The sequence below is a fragment of the Schistocerca gregaria genome, chromosome 9 (assembly GCF_023897955.1).
Source record: "Schistocerca gregaria isolate iqSchGreg1 chromosome 9, iqSchGreg1.2, whole genome shotgun sequence".
NCBI classification, from domain to species: domain Eukaryota; kingdom Metazoa; phylum Arthropoda; class Insecta; order Orthoptera; family Acrididae; genus Schistocerca; species Schistocerca gregaria.
The window spans coordinates 196,933,632-196,951,188 of record NC_064928.1 but is presented as its reverse complement, the minus strand read 5'-3'; the positions used below and the strand labels follow the sequence as shown (position 1 = coordinate 196,951,188).

At 40.7% G+C, this 17,557-nt stretch overlaps 1 protein-coding gene across 18 annotated transcripts in view; it reads left to right on the top strand.

The window, feature by feature from the left end:
* The window catches only part of LOC126291985 (rhoGEF domain-containing protein gxcI-like), a 349,921-nt gene that overhangs the window by 311,245 nt on the left and 21,119 nt on the right, over window positions 1–17,557 (top strand). For 11 of the 18 annotated variants that reach the window (XM_049985744.1, XM_049985754.1, XM_049985753.1 and 8 more), the window contains 2 exons: window positions 3,452–3,576; window positions 10,432–10,940. In XM_049985744.1, coding sequence (XP_049841701.1) covers window positions 3,452–3,576; window positions 10,432–10,940 — 634 coding nt within the window. The remainder of the gene's footprint in view (window positions 1–3,451; window positions 3,577–10,431; window positions 10,941–17,557) is intronic. The other 7 variants (XM_049985756.1, XM_049985751.1, XM_049985760.1 and 4 more) reach the window with 1 other exon arrangement.

Here is a 17,557-nt window from a genome sequence, read left to right as displayed (position 1 = left end):
AGCAGCATCATCATTTAGCCTTCTCATGTCAATCTGGTTTATTTTATGAACATTAATGATCAAGTGACATACCCTGTAAGTATATTTGAAATTATTTCAGCATGTGATGTCCATTCAGGTGTCATTGTGTCTATTATAACTTTTCTGAATTTATGTAATTTAGTGAATATTGATCATGTAATGAGAAATCAGGATTGTTATTGGCCCAGTGGTGATCAGTTTTTCATCACCTCCCTCCCCCCAACCACCCCTGCCCTTCCCCTCCACCCCACCCCCCCCCCACCTCCCCCCAAAAAGAAATATTCTGGATAAATATTAAAATATTAAAATACGAGAAAACTGCCTAGATTCCAAAAAAAGCACCTAGTGTTAACCTAGGTTTCAGCATAGATAACTACACCTTCTTCAGAACAATAAAACCTACAAGTGCCTAAGAATACGTTTGTCAATGATTAAAAGAACACCATAGCTTTACATTTATAAACGAAAAAAAAGAAAACACAAACAGTACATATGCACAAAGTCTAAACCATTGCTTAACTTAATGTACTGTTTGTGTTTTCCTTTCTTTCATTTATAAATGTATAGCTATGGTGTTCTTTTAATCATTGACAAATGTCTTCTTAGGCACTTGTGGATTTTATTGTTCTGAAGAAGGTGTACCTAGGTTAACACTAGGTTTCTTGTTCTTTAATATATTAACCAGCGATTGCTGACGCGCTGTGATGATGAAGGTTCTGGAGAAATAGCAGAATGATTCTTAAAATGCGACAGCTGTAATTTTCAGACAGTACACAGGAGTAGCTGGAGCGCTGCTTTAGAAACGGGCTACAGTACCTTCTCTGTGAAAATGAAAAAGTCATCCAGGAAGCAAGTTCTCTCAGAAGTTCTGCAGGAGTTCGTTCCTGTCCCACTGTTACTCTCCTTGTATGTCAATGACATCAGTTCTATCCTCCTGTAAATATTGTTTCTGTGTTAATGACTTCTGGCTCTACTGCAGTCTCAGATGTAAAGACATCAATATTATCATTGTCCAGACAAATGGTGATATGTCTTTGGTATTAAACCTGGGACTTAAATCCAAATGCAAAGAAAACTGAAATAATTTTTCAGTGTTTCAATATAAAATAGGAAATTAATTTGTTCTTAATTATGTGAACATTTGCCTACTGGGTATTCCAATACTGTATAAAAAAGAAGGTGAAGAGCTTGGGTGTAACTTTGGATGACAACCTCATATGGGCAGAAAATACCACTGGCATGTGCAGAAAGACTTCTGCTTGTCTCTCTGCCTTCCAGAACTGATAAAGAGTTATCGAGGTCAGAAAATTTGGTCGTATCCCTTGTAGAGATTCCTACCATTCTAAGCTTGTCCGCTTGTGACTTGCCCGTGGCAGTTATCAATTGCAGCTTTATTAATGAAGCCACCTGTTTAGGATGATTAATCATGTTCAGCCATTTTAATGTGGACAATTACGAACTCGTGACAAAGGATAAGCCACCAACTTTCAATTTTATGTGGATTGTAACACAAGCTATCACCTTCTAAGCTGCTGCAAGTCAGATGTAGCATGTCAGTGTTACATAATGGGTTGTATGTATCAATAAAAAGAGATCATTCTCTGGAGAAGATTCTCAGAGCCAAAGACTGTTCTCTGAGAAAGTTCTCAATTTGATGCGCATAAAAAATTCAGAGGACCTTATCTGACGGGAGAGTTCTTTCTCACGAGCTCTCCTTTTTGAGAATTTTCTCAGTTTGCTTCGTCCATCGTCTCCAGCACAGAACACTTGCGTGATTGTACTTTTCATTCAGCTTGCTCAAACAGTGGGACTACTCAATGTTAAAGTATGGAACCAGCATCAGTGTGTTCTGAAACAGTCGCACTACATTTCTATTTTGATTTTACATGCAATAACAGACAGTTGGTGAAAATGTGTTTTCTGTGTGTGTGGGAACGTTTTTGGTAATAAAGCTAGGAGAACACATTATGTGAATGAAGTCTATGCCAAACTGGAAATGTATTTGGGTTTCCTAACACAAGAAATTTTAGGTTAATTATGACTCATAACGGTCTACTCTTGCATCAAGTACTTCAGCAGTTGACCATTTGGTTTCTTTACCAAAAATGCAGTACTAGCTGTGTAATAAACAGGTTATTCATTTTACCTATCCACCTACTTATTATTATTATTATTATAAAACTGTATAAACTTCTACGGTTTTTCTCATCAGCATTTCTTCAGGTTACATACCTTCTCTCTCTCTCTCTCTCTCTCTCTCTCTCTCTCTCTCTCTCTCTCTCTCTCTCTCTCTTTTCTTCCAAGTAACATCAGTTCTACCATTTTACTTAAGAAACCTCGATAAAACTTAGCTTCAACAGAACTTGCCCAGCTATGCTATAGGGCTCATTTTAAAAAACTGAGAATGTTTTCCACTTGTGAGAAACTTGTCTAAATTTGTGTATATGAAATTAGAGACCATTCCCATTGAGTAACATCCCTCCATCAATTTACTCAACCTGAGAACATTCTCATCTGAAGTGTATTCCCTGTCTCACTTTATTTCTGCAAACCTGAGAATGTGCTCCAAAATTCTGAGTATGTCAAGAGTGTCAGCCAACAGTGCGGCATGTAGAGTTTTTAGTTTGCGTATGCTGCGCTCCATTCTCAGTGTATGGGCTATAGGTACCGAGTGTCCTAGTTACTGTGATATATTGGCGCAGTGATTTTGAGGTGCAGTAATTTAGAAGGTAATGCCTTTTGCCATTGGCCATGTAAAATTGCAAGCTGGTTTCTTTATCTTCAGCATGTATTTGGACGTTATAGCAAAACTGGCTTTTTAATTCACTGTGCTCTTATCATGTTCAGTCCACCTCCATGGCTTAGTGGGGAACATGGCTGACTGCCGTGTGAGGGAACTGCGTTCGATTTCCAGTACTGCTGGGGATTTTTCCTTTGTGGGAGGACTATTACAGAATGCACTTAGCCTCTTGATGCCAGTGGAGGAGCTACTCGATTGAGAAGTACCGGCTCCAGGTCTGCTGACCTGACTACAGCTGGGAGAGCAGTGCACTGACCTTAGGCCACTCCTTACTGCATCTCCGTGACACCATCAGCTGAGGATGACACGTCGGTTGTTGAGGCTTGGTTAGCCTGTCTGTGACTAAAAGGGCAGCTATTTCTTGCTCCGTTTCCATTGTGTATGCCTTGCTTGTCATAAGAATTTGTTTTTTCAACTCTTTTTATCCACTATTTAACAAGTGTTCAGTGAGAATTAAAATTATCTAGAACAGAAAAGTTTCCAGCTATTAATTATACTAGTTATTTATTTACTCTGAATAAAAAATAGCTATTGGTATTCATTTTGGTAGCCGGGGAACAGTAATATGGATTGTTTCCACCATCGGTGAGCGTACTGAGATTTCTTTGACAGTGTGCTTCTGGCTTTCAGCAGAATTTGGGTAAAGGTTCCCTGTGGATGGTTGACCCGATGTACCGACCGAACCTCGTGCAGGCACTTGCGAAGTCGCCCTTCCATCCGTACAGCACCATTGTCAGCAGAACTGCTTCTGTGAAGTAAGTATCCACTGAGGAACACATTCCTATTTTGTGCTGTTCCTTCTGATGTATATGCTACCTTTGTGTGTTGTTTCTAATTTCTGAATGCAAAGTTTAATGTATACTGCTAAGTGGCTAACCTGAGGCCCAGTTACAGGTTGCCTGTGTAATGTCTTGCAGAGGCAACAAAAATTTGATTTTTTTAGTATTTCATACAATATTGCTGAATTTAAATGCTGTCATAATCTACTCATTAAGAGCTTTAATTTTACTTTAAAGATTTAACACATTAAGTATTAAAGCAAGAAACTGTGTATGTGTTTTGAGTCTGTGTAACTCGTAGCATGCAAATTACCCAAATTATATTCATCCAGTATTTGAGAATGAGAGCACTTAGTGACTTCCAAAAAAACTTTGCACAAAATTTGAAGCATTTATGAAACTTTTTCTTGCTGGCACAAAAAAAAAAAATCTTTGAAAGAATGGGCATGGGGATTTACTTGTTGACTAAAGCTTGCCCTCCCTATTGCTTGGGCTGTAGGCACAAGATTGAGGGTGTACTCTGTGAGAGGCAGAAGGGACAGATGCCTCTCCCACCCTCCTCCTACGCCCCACCCCACCCCACCTCGCCCAGAAACAAAAAAAAAACTTTACAAACTGGACTCACATCCTGCTCCCACTTTAAAGGCTCAAGTACCAATGCAGTACCAGTTAAAAGAAAGTTAGAATATGTAATGAATATTGACTATTAGCAAGTGTGTCCTGAGCATTTTTTTGCAAACGTTCACAACTGTTCGCCATTCATTCTGAACTCATCATCATCTCTGAAGAATAAAAAGAAAACTTGCTTGCCTCTTCCCAAAACTGCAAAACAAAAAGATCACCCTCAGGGGCTCAGCATTTGTTTGCTGAGTATGGGCAACCCTGTGGTTACTGGGCAGGGTAAGTACCTCCAGCCCCCTGTTACTGTAAGTTCTGGGTTTGCTTCAGAAACCACTGTATGGTGCAACAATGGAACGGGAATGGGATCTTGGCATGACTGCCCAGATCACGAGGATGGTAAAAACCTCTATAAAAATAAAAAAAAGACCTTGATATTAAGTTGTACTGTCCACTGTTGAGTTGGAACAGTTATTAGCGGGAAACCTCTGTGGAACCTGCCACGCCTCCGTTGTATACGGCTTGCCTAGGCACATGGGGCTCTGTCTAGGTGGACTTTTAGATCACTGGCTGCTCGTGGGACCAAGATGGATCCTTTGAAGTCTTCTCTTCCATCTGCCAGCAGAATGGATGGGCCGCTGGTAGGTAACAATAGGTAGCAACACCCAATCAAATAAGACTCCTTCTGACTCTTGTCATTTGTAACAGAACCCATGCTGTTTCTCGGAATATTTTTCTAATAGTTAAAAGGAAAAAGGGCAGTTTTCAAAAACTTCCACCATTTTAAGTACAAAAAGGATTGGAGGGCATTGCTGGAACATCAAAATCTGTCAAGTGATTGCAAAACGGGACTCTGTTGGCCAAAACGCCCAATTACCAACAAGTAAAGAATCTTCAATAAGTTCAATGCCTCGGGGAGTATGCAGTTGAAACTGACCTGTACACCACCTTGAACTACAGCAAAGATGTTGTGTCTTGCAGAAACCTGGTTGACATTCCCTCAGAAGAACTGAAAGCTGAATGGTTCCAGGAAGGCATTATTGATGCGCAGAACATTACGTAAAGAGTGGATGGTGGAATCATTTATACCGATGTTCAGCAGCATGAAACTTCCAGGGCACGTTAAGGCTGGCTTCCTATGTCTGAGAGTACGGCCTTATTTCTCGAACATGATGTACCATTTTATGTGCCAGCACTTTGGGCACACTATTTTCAGATGTAAGGGAGAAACCACTTGTGGCAAATGTGGGAAGGTCACCCATGAAGGAGTTGGCTGTGTAACCTGCCCCTCACTTATCGACCTTATTGACAGTGAAAAATTAAACCACGTGTACCTAATGGAAATCTGGGAAAAGCAATTGTCACCAAAGTTAATCTGTCAGTAAAGAGGGAGGAAAGGGTTACATCTAAATGCTGGATGTATCTCTGTTTTCCCCCCACAGTTTTTACGTTCTACAGCTTCATCTGTATCATGGAAGATATTCCTTGACACGTTAACATATGTCATATCATCCTGTACCTTCTTCTTGTCACTGTTTTCCTCCTTCCTTACCTTATCCATCCACCTAATTTCCAATGTTTTCTGTTTCACCACATCTCAAACACTTTGATTCTTTTCTCTTCTGATTTTCCCGCAGTCCATGTTTCACAACCATACAATGCTGCACTCCAAACATTCATTTCCAGAAATTTATTGCTCAATAATAATAATAGTAGTAGTAGTAGTAGTAGTAGTAGTAGTAGTAGTAGTAAAATGTTTTTTATTCCAGTCTTTGATCACAATATCAAATCAATTGTCAAAGGAACTGATATTGTGATCAAAGACTGGAATAAAAAACATTTGACAGTATTGGATCACTGTTCATATTTGTGACTACCATATTTACTCGAATCTAAGCCGCACCTGAAATTTGAGACTCGAAATTCAAGGGGAGAGAAAAGTTTTAGGCCACACCTACAAATCGATACAAAGTTGGTCCATTGTAATATGAGACACAATTTAGGTCGAATGAATGACGATACACCTACAGTAGTTTGGTTTGAGTCGTAAGCTTAGCAGATAAGCTTTACCAGGTAGCCATTGCCATGCATCAGGCGCTCCGTTCGTATTTATACCCGTACCCTTCCTTTTTCACGCGCTTCGTCTGGTTTGAATTGATTGCTTATTTTGCTTTGATCTGATAAGTGCCGTTTTCTTTGTAATAGGTGTTTATGTCACTCTAAGCTGAAAATTCATTACTGTACTGTCATGCATTGTTTGTCGCATTCTGATAGTGCTTGTTTACGGCCTGTCGCCGCTCGCGGCACAGCTTGCTTCTGTGCACACTACCGCCACTTACAATTAAGAAAAAAAAAAGAGAGGAATCATCTCATTAGTGAAACAATGGCAAGAGACTGCTATTTGTTGTTACTTACACTGCTGCTTTCTTTGATGATAATCAACAAGAACCCAATAATAGACTGTGTATGATAGAACATGTTCTGAACGAGAGTTAGGCGAAAATTTTTCTCCATTTGAAAATCTTTGCGGGCGCTTCTTTAGTGCATCAAATTCTACACAGAAATTCGAGTAATCTTAGATTTAAAAATCTAGTCAGTTGCCTTGCTTCATTTCTGACTGTATCACCGCTAGTCAAAAGAATAATACAAATATAAACATGACACGATACGTATATTCTTCCGCGTTTGCTGTTGTCTCACTCTAGTTTCGTAGTTTATTAGGCAGACAGGATTTAAATGAGATAGCAGCAAACACGAAAAAATACATGGCAAAATGTTTATATTCACATTATTTTTATGGTGAAAAGAATACTGCAAGTGATTAACATTTCATCAGGTTCCTATTAGCAACCATCTCTTCTCACAGGTAGGAAAAAATTCAGAACGTAGAGTTGGCCATATTGACAAACATCCCGAACAGTTTTGGCAGTCGGATTTTCGTAGTACATTGAATTTCTGCTACATCTGAAGATGAACAATACAGAATTTGTATTTACTTCATTGGATTATGTACGAAAATGTTGTGTTCGAAACTCGGAGCGGAGAAAAAAAAAAGCTCGTTTACCACCTTTTTTTAAATTTATTTACTGACGCAGAGGTTTTGGCGTCAGTATTTATCTTTGTGCCTACAAAGTACAAGGCATGCCTGTGTACCGCTACATATATTCGACGGCAGAAGTTAGTGGCGGCACCTACCAACATTTTTCAGAACTCCTGCTTGCTTTGCACTCGATTCTAAGCCGCAGGCGGTTTTTTGGATTACAAAAACAGGAAAAAAAGTGCGGCTTAGATTCGAGTAAATACGGTATGTCGCAGCTGGTGAAAGTGTAGTAGTAGTAGTAGTAGTAGTAGTAGTAGTAGTAGTAATGTAAAATTTTTGACTTTCATTGTTTTCTAGTCCATAAGTATCATGTTTAAAAACAAAATTGTATCATTCCATATTAAAGCCACTGAACATGTCTTAATGTAAGAGGCAAAATGTTTTGGGAACATAAAGAAATGTGGATTGCAGCAAAATAAAAGAACTTCATTCTATAAAACAAACACAAACACACACACACACACACACACACACACACACACACACACACTTGCTGTGAACAATGGCCATGTCAACAAACTTGTTATACCTACCATATCCTATCACTTGATTTGCCTTACATCTCACTGTGTGTATGTACCACAGGTGTCCATAAGGGTGGTTAGTAGTTGAGCAACTCCCTCTCCTGCAATCTAGGTGACAGGCTTTTTATACACTACAGAATTCTCATATGTTTCCATGTACAATTTCTGTGATTCTATTGTAGCATTGATATAAAATTACTGAGTCTATCACGAAATACTGTGACATTAGCAGTCAATATATAATTTGGGTTTGTTCGGTTGACAGGCTATTCGTGGCAAATTGTGCGTCTTCTGTGTCACAGCAGTGATTTCATAGCTGTCTTGCAGTCAAGGTCAATGTGAAGATATACAAAACATTGTCAAAATAGATTAGTGAACCTATTCCCTGTCCCTTACTTGAACAGCCTGTACCAGGCTGTAGCATGTAGGCTGTGGAACCTATTTCAGTACACAATATACCTACTTGACTTGCGTCTCGAATTCCCACCAAGAAAATCTTTTCTCCTGTTGTACAACTTCATCAAAATTTAGTTTACCATCCATGTGTGATGAAAGAAGGCCCATGAAGGAGTGCTAAGACCATATTCAGTTTCACAAGCGGAGAGTAATCGTAATGATCTCAAAAGAATACAGTATCGCTACACTGCAAATGTGTTGGTCTGTACTTCATCTGTGGACCCAGATTCAACAACTGAAGGAAAAAAAATTAAATTTTCTGTGCTGGAAGAGAAGGAAAAAGGCCAAATTTCAAGATAAAGATCTTTATTCTAGGTATTAGAACCTTCTCAGACTGCTTGGACAGCAACACAACAGAACACAACACAGCCAGTCACAGAATTATGAATTGTGTAATCCAGGTGACATGGTTATCAACAGTGTGTGAACATAGAGAAACATAGGACATTTTGGTTCAGTCATAGGATGTTGAGAGTGGCTTGTAGTGGCTATGTGAGGTTGTTTTGGGAGATTTCCCACATTCATCTTGTAGAATGATGGTCCAGGTTAAAATTTATGCAAACAACCTAATAAATGTAGTTTTCAAAATGCATTTTGTTAAACTTTAGTTATGTCAGTCAGCCTCAAATAAATAGATGGTGTAAAAATATTGCAATAAATCCAATAACATGCTCAGTGGTAAATTTTTGTTAGCAAACAGTTTTATATGTGGTATCAAAGTTGAGCAACCTTTTTAAAGCTTATTTCCTGTTCCTCCTCCTGAAGAAGTATTAATCAGTGGAATTTTTGTTGCTTATTTTTTTACAGCCAGCAGAATTTTCTGAAGTGTATTGATTATTATTAGTTTTCCCCCGTTTCAGATTTCTGATTTTCAGGGTCAACATAAACCTTCTGTGAATGTTTTCTAGCATTATTTCCTAACTTGGTGGATACACTGGATTTAGTCATACAGGGATTAAATTCCAAATCATTAAATCAAAGAGTAGTAATAGTCATATGAATATAATAGAGGGAAACATTCCACATGGGAAAAATATATCTAAAACCAAAGATGATGTGACTTACCAAACAAAAGCGCTGGCAGGTCGTTAGGCACACAAACATACACACAAAATTTGAGCTTTCGCAACCAGCGGTTGCTTCGCCAGGAAAGGGGGAAGGAGAGGGAAAGATGAAAGGATGTGGGTTTTAAGGGAGAGGGTAAGGAGTCATTCCAATACCAGGAGCGCTCGAATTTTGTGTGTATGTTTGTTTGTTTGTTTGGTAAGTCACATCATCTTTGGTTTTAGTAGTAATAGTCACTTTGATTATAAAAAGGGTATACTTTGCATATTCTAATGATGTGTGGTTACTTGGTAGTTACCACAATAATCAACCTTAAAAAGTATTAAGTTTAGTGCACAATACATTTTATGACTTACTGTTAAATTTAGTTCTAGATATAACACATTCTCAAACTCATTGACTCAGTTATATAAAAAATAGGATCCCCTGTGGATAAATTTCTGCGGAAAATTATGCTACGTACATAAAAATTTGAAAGAGAACTCATAAAGTGCTATACTATATAATAATTTAATTCTTCAATAGAAATAAGTAGTTAGTTACAAACCTGTTGAAATGACTTAAAAGATTGGAACTGTGTGACATTTTTGACAACCATCAGTATTTCGACAGGTAAACATCAAGTCATTCTCGAGGCACAAATACAAGAATTAAAGCAATGCGAAAAGAAATTTAAGCCCTCAATTGATGGGGTTACACTGACAAAGAATCGCAATACACTATCTGCATAAAGCGATACTAATTTATGGCACGTGTGTCGTCTTTCTGCATATATGCCGTGTTGCGGTTCTCAGTTAGCATAGTCATATCTACTGTAGGTTTCAATTTTTTCTCACTGTGCCCTCTCGCATTTGCACCTCGAAAATGACAGGATGGTCACCTGTTGAAATATTGGCACTTGTTGCAGGTGCCGGCCAGCTGCATTCCTGCAAGTTGTTTGAAAGTGTAGCCGTAAAAATATTTTTTAAGTGTTCTCCCTATAGTCTTTCGCTCGAGTGACACTACCCAGATTTGTTGCGAATTTGATCTTCGACTGACTGAACTGACGGAGTGTGTGTGCTCTGACAGTAGCAGTCCGGGCTCCGGTTCGCTGCCGAGCACCCCCGCGAAGGCACCGCCGTCCCCCGGCCGCGCGGCTCGTCAGCAGTCTCCCCCGGCCACTGCCGCAAGTAGCAGTGGGAATGGCAGCGGCTGCGGCAGCAACAGCAGCAGCGTCAGCACTGGCAGCGCCAACAGCAACAGCAACAGCAACAACAACAACAGCAGCACTGGCACCAACAGCAACAGCAGCACCACCAGCAATACCAGCACCAGCGTCAGCCCGGCCAGTGCCAACAACAGCAACAACAGCAACAACAACAACAACAACAACAACAATAGCAACAACAACGTTCCCGACCCGACGCTTTTCCCGTTTCTCAGTCGTCGACTTGCACTGAGCACCACCCCGCAGTCGGGATCACCCCCGCCGTCGCAACCCTCCGCCCAAGTGAGCCGCGACGACAGCCTCGACGATGTGGATGCTGCGGCGGCGATGCTAGCTCTGAAGCACGCGCACCTCCGTATACCGCGCAGAGGTGAGACTCAACAGTTGTAGCACTGTTTGGCACATTACGTTCAAGGTCCGAAGTTGCGATGTTGTTGCCGCGAGAACTGTCTGCAGGCAGCGTCACAGTCCCCTGCTCTGTATAGTAACAGAAAATTGAGAATGAGTTCTCATTTTCTGGCAGGGCGTATGCCTTGCAGATTAAAACTGTTTGCCAAACTGTGGCTCAAACTCAGAAACTTTACCTTTTGCAGGCAAGTGCTTTTCCAGCTTAAGCTATCTGGTTGTGACTAATGACCCACTCTCCCCACTTCACATCTGTAAATACCGCTTCTCTTGTGTTCCAAACTTCACAGAATTGCTCCTGCATACATTGGTGGACTAGCACTGCAATTAAATTGCCATTGATAGACTTGAGGCTCCTGGATCTTTCTTAGAGTTCTTTACACGAAGTAGTTCGGTTAAATTCAAAAGCATAAGAATCTTGAAAAGAGCTTTAACTTTTGTAGCTAGTATAGTAACGTATATTTGTCTCGATTAAATATGTTAAACGACAAAAATTTTAGTGCAGTTATGGTACAGCTCACTGGAGAAGCTCGACCATGGATCATCGGTGAAGCTACAAATTCTAGCAAGAACAAAACTGGCAACTTTGTGATTGCAAGGCCCGTGTTCTACTCACTCGGCTAAATGTGACTCTGTTTAAATGGTTTAAATGTTTGCTACTTGCAAAGGTGATTTTTCAGTTTATAACTCTTACTATACCCCAACAGAACAAATAGTCCTGTCACGGTGAAAGCTAAATATAACACTATATTGCATTGCATATTATATCAACATACAATGTGTATTACCAAATGTGGTATTACAATGCAGTAAATGTTACCCTCTGGGAGGATTTAAGTAAAATTGACCACGAGTTACCTAATGGGTTTGGCTTATCGAACCTGAATTCAGTGCTACAGAAGAAACCAGAAAGCTAAAGATTGAAATTTGGAAAATGTTTTAAGTAACAGAGTTTACTTAAATGAAATAAAAATTGGTTGCCAACCTAATTAGGCATAGTAATGTGAAACATTGCTTTTGTATAATCTGTATAGAGTTGTGATAAAGGAAAGCTACTATTACTTCTTTCTCAATGTAGTGCAATGAACCAGAAATGCACATGGGCTTAGTCCTATTTCAGTAGTTACGTTCCAAATAGTACAAATATAACCAAGTCACTTGCAATAGGATTTTCACACTAATTAAGAAGTTATATTGTTTCTATTTTTATGTATAAGAGCAATTAAAATAACTTTAGCTTCAATGAGCAAAATTGTTGGTGGGGGCTCTCAAACTGACATTCCAATTTTCATCACACAAAGTACACAAAACTCAAATTTTACTTCTACTGCAACTAATATATTCATTATTCATGTAGATTTATTCATTTTAAGCAACTCAGAATTGGAGACTCTTAAACTGCTCATTAGCAAAAAAGCAAACTAAACATACTTCTCTGAGACAGTTCGTAACGTGCAAATTTTGGTATTATTCTTTTATTCATTTCACTCAAATTGCATAGCTTTTAAAACAGTTAATGCTGGCAATTTTCTCTATATAATTTTAAGTAAGACTTCAAGTGCATTTACACTATAACTTCAAGGCAACATGCTGTCTAATTGCTATTAATACAACCAGTAATTTTCACTAACAGAATTAAATGCAGTTTATCTTTAAAGCACAAACACTGAAATAAAACAAATCAATCACTATGGAGGTTTTCATAAATGAAACACTAACTGCCTCCCTTCAATTCAATTGAAACCACAGTATCTTTAGATATCTTTTTGCATTCAGAATAGAGCAAATAATCAATTTATTTTCATTAGATTTTAACACACAAGATACTCGGATGTCAGTAGTTTTGTGGAGTGGATCCTAAGAGGTATTGTGAGAGGAATCAAATCAAGGATTGGACACAAATTTCACATCATTTATCTGATTATTGCAAATTAACTAACACTTAAATGAAGCCTCACCCGGCACCTGTGCAGTCCACGTTGTTGCTGCTCAGACCAAAACTATCCAGCAGCTAGCTGTCAATTGACTGTGCTCTGTCACTTGGCACCCAGACTGACCGCCACATCCACATCTTTTCTTAGTGCGCCAACTCATTTCTGTTACAGATGGGAAGTACTGTTGCTTTTCATTTAATACAAGTCCCTAGGTATGAACCACCTTATACATAGTTGTAAACAGACATCACCAAATGCGAAAGCACTGGTAGATAGACACAATAAAAAACACACAAACACACACACACAGAGAAATTCAAGCTTTCGCAACCAACGGTTGCTTCGTCAGGAAAGAGGGAAGGAGAGGAAAAGACGAAAGGATGTGGGTTTTAAGGGAGAGGGTAAGGAGTCATTCCAATCCCGGGAGCAGAAAGACTTACCTTAGGGGGGAAAAAATGACAGGTATACACTCGTGCACACACACACACACACACACACACACACACACACACACACACACACACACAAACACATATACAGACACAAGCAGACATATTAAAAGTCTTTCCACTCTCGGGATTGGAATGACTCCTTACCCTCTCCCTTAAAACCCACATCCTTTTGTCTTTCCCTCTCCTTCCCTCTTTCCTGACGAAGCAACCGTTGATTGTGAAAGCTTGAAATTCTGTGTGTGTGTTTGTGTGTGTTTTTTATTGTGCCTATCTACCAGCGCTTTCCCATTTAATATTTAAATATATTAACATGTCAATACAAAAGCCACATAATTATACAACATTTTCCCCCAATTAATACAAAGAATGTAAATAGTAAAGAGAGAGAATTTTTTGCAACTTTCCACTTCATCACAATAGGTCAGAGACATTACATAGTGAAAAATACTTACTTGACATTGAACAGAATTAATCAGTACAAATATGTACAGTATTAATGATGGTGTTACAAGTTCTTGCTTCATTTTCTCTCTTCCGTTCTTTTTGGCATCTGTAGCTGACGAATTTTCAGTTACAATACAATGCTGGTATCATCTATAAAGATAGTAAATTTGCATTGATCACTCCCAGCTGCAGCAGATGATATATATAAATCAGGAACAGTAAAATAAATGACCCAGGACAGAACCTTAAGCACTTAATGGAGAATAGTCTATTCTTTGTTGCAACAATTACTCTCTATTTGCATTTCATAGCATGTCAGTGTCGCCCTAACCGCCGTCTGCTTCACGTCTGCTGTGCAGCGAGCTACCTTAATTTAAGTATTATCTGTATTTTTCTTACTTGTCACTTCTTCTTCTGCGTGTTTTTGCTTTTAGGAAGCTTTAATAGTAGAGTGCTATTAAGTGTTCCATAGATCTCGTGTTTGTTTTGAATACAGTCAGAGTCCCTTTAGTCAGCCATAGTGCCAGTAGTGTCAGTGTCGCCCTTACCGCCGTCTGCTTCACGTCTGCTGTGCAGCGAGCTACCTTAATTTAAGTATTATCTGTATTTTTCTTACTTGTCACTTCTTCTTCTGCGTGTTTTTGCTTTTAGGAAGCTTTAATAGTAGAGTGCTATTAAGTGTTCCATAGATCTCGTGTGTGTTTCGAATACAGTCAGAGAGTCCCTTTAGTCAGCCATAGTGCTCGTAGTGCTAGTGTTTGTTTTCAATACCGTCCAGAGACAGGTAGTGCTATTTTCCTTGTTTCTACAAGAAGTGGTTAGCAATCACAGTTTAGTCAATAATCAACCGCCTTTAGTGAATTAGCAGTCTAGTTAAAAGCTGATTAACACTCTATAGTAAATTGATTTCTTAGGATGGCTAGGATGTGTGGCTGCTGTGTACGGACGCAGGAGGAGCTGGCCACTCTTCGCGAACAGCTGAGCGTGTTGATGGCTGCGGTCAGCCGTCTTCAGGCTGCTGCCTCGGAGTGTAGCGGCAGTGGGGAGTCTGGTGCGTCGCATGGTGCACCCCAGGTGTTAGATGCTTCACCCACTGTCCCTGCTGTCGAGACATCTTCGCGGGTACCGGGCGCGGTTGGGCCATCCTCTCCCCAAGGGGAGTGGCGGGTTCAGCGGCGTTCGCGGTGCACGAGGCGGAGGGTCAATGTGGAGGCTGGCCGTGTGGCATCGCCCGCTCTGCCTGTGAGTGGACATGTGGCTGCTCCTTCAGCAAGGTCCGAGCAGGCACACGGGGGGAGGGGTTTATTAGTTATTGGGAGCTCCAACGTTAGGCGGGTGATGGAGCCCCTTAGGAAAATAGCGGAAAGGCCGGGGAAGAAGGCCAGTGTTCACTCTGTCTGCTTGCCGGGGGGTCTCATCCGAGATGTGGAGGAGGCCCTACCGGCGGCGATAGAGAGCACTGGGTGCACCCGACTGCAAATTGTTGCTCATGTCGGCACCAATGACTCTTGCCGTCTGGGTTCAGAGGTCATCCTCAGTTCGTACAGGCGGTTGGCGGAGTTGGTGAAGGTGGAAAGCCTCGCTCGCGGGGTGGAATCAGAGCTAACTATTTGTAGTATCGTTCCGAGAACAGATCGCGGTCCTCTGGTTTGGAGCCGAGTGGAAGGCTTAAACCAGAGGCTCAGACGATTCTGCGGAGAGCTGGGGTGCAAATTTCTCGACCTCCGCTATTGGGTGGAGAAATGTAGGGTCCCCCTGAATAGGTCAGGCGTGCACTACACGCCGGAAGCGGCTACGAGGGTAGCGGAGTACGTGTGGAGTGCACATGGGGTTTTTTTAGGTTAGAGAATTCCCTCCCTAGGCCCGACAAGACGCCTCCTGAGACGCGGCAAGGCAGGAGTAGGCAAAATGCAACAAGGAATAACAATATTAATGTGCTAATAGTAAACTGCAGAAGCGTCTATAGAAAGGTCCCAGAACTGCTCTCATTAATAAACGGTCACAACGCCCATATAGTACTAGGAACAGAAAGTTGGCTGAAACCAGACGTAAACAGTAATGAAATCCTAAACTCTGATTGGAATGTATACCGCAGAGATAGGCTGGACAGTGAAGGGGGAGGCGTGTTTATAGCGATAAGAAGTGCAATAGTATCGAAGGAAATTGACGGAGATTCGAATTGTGAAATGATTTGGGTGAAGGTCACAGTTAAAGCAGGCTCAGACATGGTAATTGGATGTCTCTATAGGCCCCCGGGCTCAGCAGCTGTTGTGGCTCAGCACCTGAAGAATAATTTGGAAAATATTTCGAGTAGATTTCCCCACCATGTTATAGTTCTGGGTGGAGATTTTAATTTGCCGGATATAGACTGGGAGACTCAGACGTTCATAACGGGTGGCAGGGACAAAGAATCCAGTGAAATATTTTTAAGTGCTTTATCTGAAAACTACCTTGAGCAGTTAAACAGAAAACCGACTCGTGGCGATAATATATTAGACCTTCTGGTGACAAACAGACCCGAACTATTTGAATCAGTTAATGCAGAACAGGGAATCAGCGATCATAAAGCGGTTACTGCGTCGATGATTTCAGCCGTAAATAGAAATATTAAAAAAGGTAGGAAGATTTTTCTGTTTAGCAAAAGTGACAAAAAGCAGATTACAGAGTACCTGACGGCTCAACACAAAAGTTTTGTCTCAAGTGCAGATAGTGTTGAGGATCAGTGGACAAAGTTCAAAACCATGGTACAATATGCGTTAGATGAGTATGTGCCAAGCAAGATCGTAAGAGATGGAAAAGAGCCACCGTGGTACAACAACCGAGTTAGAAAACTGCTGCGGAAGCAAAGGGAACTTCACAGCAAACATAAACATAGCCAAAGCCTTGCAGACAAACAAAAATTACGCGAAGCGAAATGTAGTGTGAGGAGGGCTATGCGAGAGGCTTTCAATGAATTCGAAAGTAACGTTCTATGTACTGACTTGGCAGAAAATCCTAAGAAATTTTGGTCCTATGTCAAAGCGGTAGGTGGATCAAAACAAAATGTCCAGTCACTCTGTGACCAAAATGGTACTGAAACAGAGGATGACAGACTAAAGGCCGAATTACTAAATGTCTTCTTCCAAAGCTGTTTCACAGAGGAAGACTGCACTGTGCTTCCTTCTCTAGATTGTCGCACAGTTGACAAAATGGTAGATATCGAAGTAGACGACAGAGGGATAGAGAAACAACTAAAATCGCTCAAAAGAGGAAAGGCTGCTGGTCCTGATGGGATACCAGTTCGATTTTACACAGAGTACGCGAAGGAACTTGCCCCCCTTCTTGCAGCGGTGTACCGTAGGTCTCTAGAAGAGCGAAGCGTTCCAAAGGATTGGAAAAGGGCACAGGTCATCCCCGTTCTCAAGAAGGGACGTCGAACAGATGTGCAGAACTATAGACCTATATCTCTAACGTCGATCAGTTGTAGAATTTTGGAACACGTATTATGTTCGAGTATAATGTCTTTTCTGGAGACTAGAAATCTACTCTGTAGGAATCAGCATGGGTTTCGAAAAAAAGGATCGTGTGAAACCCAGCTCGCGCTATTCGTCCACGAGACTCAGAGGGCCTTAGACACGGGTTCACAGGTAGATGCCGTGTTTCTTGACTTCCGCAAGGCGTCTGACACAGTTCCCCATAGTCGTTTAATGAACAAAGTAAGAGCATACGGACTATCAGATCAATTGTGTGATTGGATTGAGGAGTTCCTAGAT